Below are 7,187 nucleotides of genomic sequence, written 5' to 3'. Positions count from 1 at the left end.
AATGTGAAGTCCATATTTGAAATTATTCCAACAGGCAAACCGTAACAGATCAGCTCCGCCATCTTCCAAGGCCTCCCAACTTAAGCTTTCATCAGCATGGCAGATCAGTCAAAAGATTTGGTCACATTCTAATCCATATTACTTTCTTGACATGAATATCTATCTTCTACTGCATAACAATTTTGTCTTATACAATTTGTCATTTTCTCGCATTATTTTAGTTATTTTAGAAAACTTTCTCGACTTATAATAATAAGCAAATATCTTTCGTGTTTCTTTTTTATTAGCGTATTTTCTACTGTTCATATGAGCATGATGGAAAAGAATCTCTCGAAATGCTTCTACAAATCTGAGCACTCATTTGTTCAGTAAAGAAATTTAGACAATTTGTTGTTAACGCTGGCGGAGCTATTCATTGTCCACTGGCCTTGTGACGGAAGTTTTTTCTTTACTGATGTTCTTTACTATTCATTGTTAACGCTGGCGGAGCTAGTCATTGCCACCTTATTATATTGAGGCCAATTTCTATTGTATAATAATTATGAGGCCGACAATAATTGAGGTTAATGCGTTATACAATAATTATCCTATCAATATTATATTGATTTAACAGAGTATTTTTGTACTGTGACAAAAAATGATGTCAATCCAAGCTTCCGGAGAAGAGAAAAGTGTGAAAGATTAGAGAATTTCTGGGATATTTTCCCAAGTAATTCCCTTGTGAAATTAAACGTCAATTAAGCCCCTCTTTGGGCTCATTTTTCAGGTCATGATTAGAAATTTTTGGACCGTTACCTGCTCCCTGCTCTGATTGGGGCCCACCTATGAGTATGAGAGTAAAAAAATACGGCTGATTTGATTGGCAATGGCCATTGAATAATGCATTTTCTTGAATCAAAAATGAACCCCAAACAGGGGCTTACATAGTTTTTATACAACTCCATATAAGACTATATGAGAAAAAGAGAGATACCACATGTACAGATTTATTTTGTCAAAAAAGTGCCACATTCATACTTGGCAGGATTTCATTGGCAGTTGTGTCAAAAATATTTTTCAACAATCCAATCACAAAAAAATATGATTTTGGCAACAATATGGCAAAATGAGTTTGTACAAGCAGCATAAACCTTTTTTGCAAATATATCCATAGTTTGTTCTTCATTTCTCCAATATTCCTATATTGATTTCCCCTTCATTAAGGAGCTCACTCAGGAGATGAAATGAAGATGAATGTGCTTAGTTATTCCATATTAAAGAACTCATGGCTGAGCTATTTTCACAATATATCATTCGAAAAAAAAAATAATAAGAATATAATAGTCAATTGTTCCTTTGACATAACTTAAAATTCTTTATATCCCTTTCAATGATTTGAGCAAGGCTTCTCTAAGAATCTATTTGATCGAACTCACATTCACACAAAAGCATAATATCAAATAGCAGGTCTTGTAGCGGTTAGGTATATCAAAATTTCAATTAAGTTTCGAAACATGGTGGGATTGACTAACTTTCCTTCACCAACCTTGCTTAACTTCAAATATGTAATGACTGGAGTAATTACGGGATTTTCAGGTTCCATCTTGATCTTTTTTTCAGAATTTCATTTGCGTAGTTCTCTTGAGATCCATAACGTTCTCTTCATTCATTCGGAAGCACCATTTGTTGTGATGAATAACAAGATGTTCACTCATGTCTAAGTCCACCATCTCAACAAATTTCTCCTCGATAATGTTTCAAAATTTTCATTTGAAATCAGAAAATTGGGCTTCGAAATCCTTCAAATATGAAAAAGCTATGGAGCTTTCTTTAACAAAACAATCCCATACTTTTCCTGGTATATGGTTACTTTGACGAGATAGAACTTGAATAGGTCCACATAAATTAGTGTGAACAAATTCCAATCGCAAATGTGATTTCCAATCAAATTTTTATGGTGGTAACTTACATTTTTATTTTTTATTTTTTTCCAACTAGAATTCTTCATAAACTTCACATATAACATCAATTTGGGCAGCCCTTGAACTATATTCTCCTTTAACAACTTCGAACTCTAAAAATTAATATGACCAAATGTGTCCTGTCACATCTCATAAATTTCTTCTTTAGCACTAAATAGCAAGCAGTAAGTGTGAGGGGGTTATAAATTATTCGAAATCAAACCAATATTTGCAGTCAGAAGATTTTTCTTCTTGATGATGCAAACGTTCTCAAAATGAATGCCACACCCTTCTTCATTAGATGGCGAACACTAAGCAAATTACTTTGTATCCCCAGAACATAATACACTATCCCCAGAACATAATACACTTCTTACATCCTCTCAACTTGCTCTGATTTGGTTTTGAAAGCAATATCTCCAACACTTTGAATTTTGTAAAACATGGAATCTCCAATCATCATCTGCCCTTAGATTTTCTGGATATTTTAAGTCACTGATTTTATTCTCAGGTTTACTGCCAAAATAACATTCAACATAGCCTAGTTGATTTATTTAAAGAGTAACTATAGTATATGAAAAATGCTCTTGCTAGTTGTTTTATTCATATCTAAGTCTAGGTAAGTTTCAACTTATCTAGATAAGTAAATTTATACCTCTTAACGAAGACTTTTGAATAATAGTCTGGAGTATTTTGAGTTGATTATTATAGATTTTTTTTTTTTTTTATTTTATTTTATTGTATGTTTTAGGATGAAATTCCTGAGCTTGAGATACATGGAAATTGAAATTGGAAGATAAAATGAGGTGGTGTCAATGTTTTGAAGTAAAAAATTTCTGGGGCTGATGTAAAGAGTCAAGACACGAAGGCACGAGGAGGAAAAAAGAGAGCTGATATGTAGGCTTGAATTGACAAAGAATCAAGTGTTCTTGCTTGAGGAAGAATTTCTTTGCTAAAAAGAGAAAATTGAGAGATGAAGATTTTTTAGGCAGTTCATCTTGCTTAAGAGAGAACTTGTTGCTTGAGCAATAAAATTTAATGGAGCAGGAGTTATTTCTTGCTTAATTAGAATTTTTCTGGATGAAAAGGATGAAAACCAGAGCTCGATTTTATTTTATTTTTATTTTTTTGTTGATGCACGAATTTTTAAGGCAAAAATTGTACTCTTGGCCCGAAATTAGACCTAACATCTATATTTCTATAATTCTATTTATTAATCAAATCAGATTTCAAAATGGGATTCAAATAATATCAAACAAGCACAATTCCAAATCAAGGGTTTGAAGAAAGTCATAGAGGACCGCATCCGAAGTAAATTTAAAAAATATGTTTAGCTGTTTGCCACAGCTTCTCCGTAGCATGTTGCGGTCGCAGCTACTATCGACCAGAAGGAGTCCAAGAATAAGAATATTGGAAATCAAATAGGAGTTCTGTAAGCAAGAAATCTATCATTGTGGGAATTCTCACTCAAAATATGCAAAGACCAACGGATTCAATGCAGAAGTTTGAGACCAACTTTCAGAGTCAACAAGAATCTATTTTAGAAGTTGGAAACTCAAATAGGGTAGATAGCCTTACAGATGGCAGAAGACCACGTGGTATCTTGCTTAGCAATGCACATATTAATTCAAGGATAAAGATACACATCCACGGCATGGGCCCTGGACGGACAGGGGCGCCATTTGGCACCCTCCTATTGGTGGGGGCCTGTTCCTGCAGGTCCCCCACCTAGACGGAGGCACCATTTGGCGCCCTGGATGTCAAGGACTTCCGTTAATTCAAATGAGCAAAGTACATGCTATAACAACTAGAAGTGGTGTACAAGTACAACTACCAGAAATACATGTAAAAAGATAGTTGTAAAAGCTAAATAGGTGTTCATCTCTGTTTTCAACTGGAAGAGAAATCTACATGTTTGGAAGAGGGCAGTGTTGAGAAGGATGAAGACATTCCAAAAGTAAATGCGCTGGTAGAAGTTAAAATATATGTGCCTTACATCCCACTTCTAGAAAGGCTGCAGAAGCTATATAAGAAATGTGAGGAGACAAATTTTGTGCTTAATTAGGAGAAATGTTGGTGAAAGAAGTGATTGTTTTTGGTCACGGAATTTCAGCACAAGGGATTGAGGTTTGTACGACGAAGATTCAGGTTATTCAGAAATTATAATGATCTACTTCAGAGATAGTTTTAATTGAAGTAAAATATGCGGTGTGTTCAACACTATCCATCACTATATTACGTGTTCACAATTTGTCTACTTGGCGGAAAAAATTCGGCAACAAGTGTTTCCAGTTGACGGCGTAGAGTTTTGCTTTCATCCCTGAGCAATAATTCATCACGTCACAGGCTGTGATCTTCGCCTTTGGTGGCATGGTGTCAGGAGTGTCACTACTCTCAGATGCCAAAATGATGTAGTGGAACTACAAACGCAATGAACAAATAACACGGAACAATTAAATGGAACAGCATCCTAAGTTCTTCTGTATTGTTTAAAATTTCAACTTCCTCTTAATAACAAAAATTGAGGGTTAAGTACCTTTCAGACCCTTCCATAACTAAAGACTAAAACAACATCATCCGCCAGAGTCTAATGTTGGATAAAAGCAAATTAAATAAGCAAGGCTTTATCTTTCTTGTTTCTTTATGGTTCTTAGGGATATTTATTTCTTTATAATCATCGATGATGTTTTCTTTTTCTGATGTAACTATACATTGTTTTGTTTTGTTGATTCTGTAACTTTGTGCTAATCCTGATGGAGATATGGAAACTAACTGGAGAATCAACTGCATTTTGACAGCTTTCACTTATCATTCCTTCCAATTCAATTAAAAGAATTTTTAGTGGATAGTGTGATGGATCGCACACACATACAAAAGTGCATGCTCTCAAGATTTTACCGTTTGTCCCAAATGGGCAATATATTGTTTGAGTGTTCGATTACTAATCAAATGGTAAGATTCTCGTCATGGTGAATTATTTTCTCTATGCCTGTTTGGATGGTGATTAACACTTGAAATACTGAACAAGTCAAGCACAACTTGTTAAGCTAATATTTTAGATGAAACTGATCGTGTTAAATCTCTCTTTGGTGAAATTACACATTTTACATAAAACATGAAAATGAGGATTACAGTCTTAATCAGGTGATCTGTAGAAATATTGCAATATCGTTCACAATATAAATCTATTTATTTCTTTATCCATTCGATGAAATCATTAAGATTCTTGCTAGATTTACCTCCTCTTACACTCCTCGTTATTAGCTCCTTAAGATGCAGAGCTCGTTCTTTGAAAGTACTGTCACCAAGTAGTTGATCCATCTTGTTTTTTATTTCTTCACTTGTGATTATCCCACTTCCGTCTTGCTCAAATTGCAGTCCGACTTTCCAGATATCGCAGATGTAGCTCTGGTTAATGAACTGATCAGCAAAGTAAGGCCAGCAGAGTATTGGGACGCCATTGCTCACGCTTTCTACAGTTGAGTTCCAACCACAGTGACTTAAGAAGCAAGCAGTTGAAGGATGACTTAAGACTTTCTGCTGTGGTGCCCAGCCTATCAATTTTCCTTCGGTCGACGCACGGTCCAAGAATCCTTCAGGGAATGCTTCGGTTGCTCCATTTGTATACTCTGGTCGTATGACCCATAGGAATGGCCTATTGGTGAGCTCAAGTGCTAGAGCTAATTCATGAAACTGAAGTTTGTTAAAAATAGTTAAACTGCCAAATGCAACATATATGACTGAGCAGGGTGGCTGCTGGTCGAGCCATTTTAAGCAATCAGAGTCCTCTGTCCAGAAGTGGCCAGCTGAATTTCCGAGCCGGGTGCTTGCTAGAAGGGGGCCGATGGGAACTATCTCTGGAGCCAAGGTGAATGCTCCTTGCTCAAGATCATATGTCGAGTTGCATATCAACCAGTCTGCTGATTTCACTGCTTTGTTGTTTTGTATCATAAGGTCGAAAATTAGTTTCCTCATTGTCATGTTTTGGAAACGTGTCCAGACGAAGTCTAATGTACTCATGATGGGCATGGCTGGGGCAAACTGAAACTTCTGGTTCTGTTTTGGAATTCCTGCAGTGAGCAGTGTTTTTAGTCGCCTTTTTAACTTCTTTTCTTCATCAATAGTAGTATTATTCAGTATTTAACAATATATACTACCAAACAAGTTATTACGAAATAAAGAGAGCTAAAATCTTGTGCATTATATTGCCCATAATTTCATACGATATATGCCCTTTACGATCATTCTTGGTTGTAAATGATTTCAGATTTATCAAATTGGATTCAGGATATGCTAGTTAGATACTGCAGCAGGTTAAGCTATAATAATCTCCTACTTGTTTGTGCTAGGCCCTCAACAATTTTTCCTGTGCATATTCCTCTATACTAAATTTTTTAGTTTCTGAAATTCTTTAAAATAAAAAATAAAAAAAAAACGAACAATAAAATACCATTTGCAACTGCCTAACTCAACTATATTGAACTTCTTGTTAATCACACGCTCAACATCAAAATTAGTGTAAAACTAATCTCAGTGGCATTTATCTGTTGAAGTAGGGTTAAATATCCTCTGAAAGTATATCTCACCTTCGTTGTCAATTATTCCACCATCAATTAGCTTCGGAATTCTAAATCCCAAAACTAACGACGCTGCTGCTGCAGGTAAGAAGGCTGCTCGTCGAATTCCCATATTCTTAGCAACTTCCTGTGCCCAACCAAGGCTCTGATCAGCAATAACACAGGTGATCTTTTCATCCTCTGATATGTTCATTTCTTGTATTAGCTGCACAATTTTCCTTGGCATAACTTTGTAGACTGCCTCAGTCAATTTACCGGGTACATTCCTTTCGTTTGATTCAAGTCCATCAGGAATCGAAACCAGATAAATTCGATCCTCTAGTATTTCCCTCCCGGATAATGAGTTTATGATAAGATTATGAGTACTCTCTGTGTTTACAAATGTGATTTTGATGTTTTCTTTGGCTAAACACTGTGCCAGTTCCATTAGAGGAATTACATGGCCTTGTACTGGATATGGTATCATCAGAACATGTGGTTGGTCCATTCTTGCTTGCTATGTGGTGGATTGCTAATGTAGATTTGTGGTTTGAAGTTATATTTTGTAATGGTGTTTAATGGTAGCTTGTGGGACTGCTGATGGTCTTTGCAATCAAGAAATAGTTGATTTTGGATCTTGGAATGGACTTTGTAAGGGTAGAAAGCTTTTCTAACACTAATTATTAACGGT

The 7,187-nt window shown here is 35.6% G+C and overlaps 1 protein-coding gene across 1 annotated transcript; it reads right to left on the bottom strand.

Moving 5' to 3' along the window:
- Positions 1–5,036: 5,036 nt before the first annotated feature.
- On the bottom strand, positions 5,037–7,181 carry LOC111387532 (UDP-glycosyltransferase 83A1-like). Its single transcript, XM_023012101.1, has 2 exons — positions 6,527–7,181; positions 5,037–6,010 (listed from the first exon to the last, which is right to left on the bottom strand). The coding sequence occupies exons 1-2, from the start codon at positions 7,002–7,004 to the stop codon at positions 5,130–5,132; spliced, it is 1,359 nt and encodes a 452-aa protein (XP_022867869.1). The 5' UTR covers positions 7,005–7,181; the 3' UTR covers positions 5,037–5,129.
- Between the last annotated feature and the right edge of the window lie 6 nt (positions 7,182–7,187).

This window comes from Olea europaea, unplaced genomic scaffold (genome assembly GCF_002742605.1).
Source record: "Olea europaea var. sylvestris unplaced genomic scaffold, O_europaea_v1 scaffold4073, whole genome shotgun sequence".
Classification (NCBI taxonomy): Eukaryota; Viridiplantae; Streptophyta; class Magnoliopsida; order Lamiales; family Oleaceae; genus Olea; species Olea europaea.
This window is presented reverse-complemented; position numbering and strand designations above follow the sequence as displayed.

What these genes read in the sequence shown, in the direction of transcription:
- LOC111387532 (XM_023012101.1), bottom strand. Translation starts at nt 7,004, where the DNA reads ATGGACCAACCACATGTTCTGATGATACCATATCCAGTACAAGGCCAT. An exon ending in TGGAATAATTGACAACGAAG is followed by an intron (nt 6,011 to 6,526) that starts GTGAGATATACT and finishes TGCTCACTGCAG; the next exon opens with GAATTCCAAAACAGAACCAG.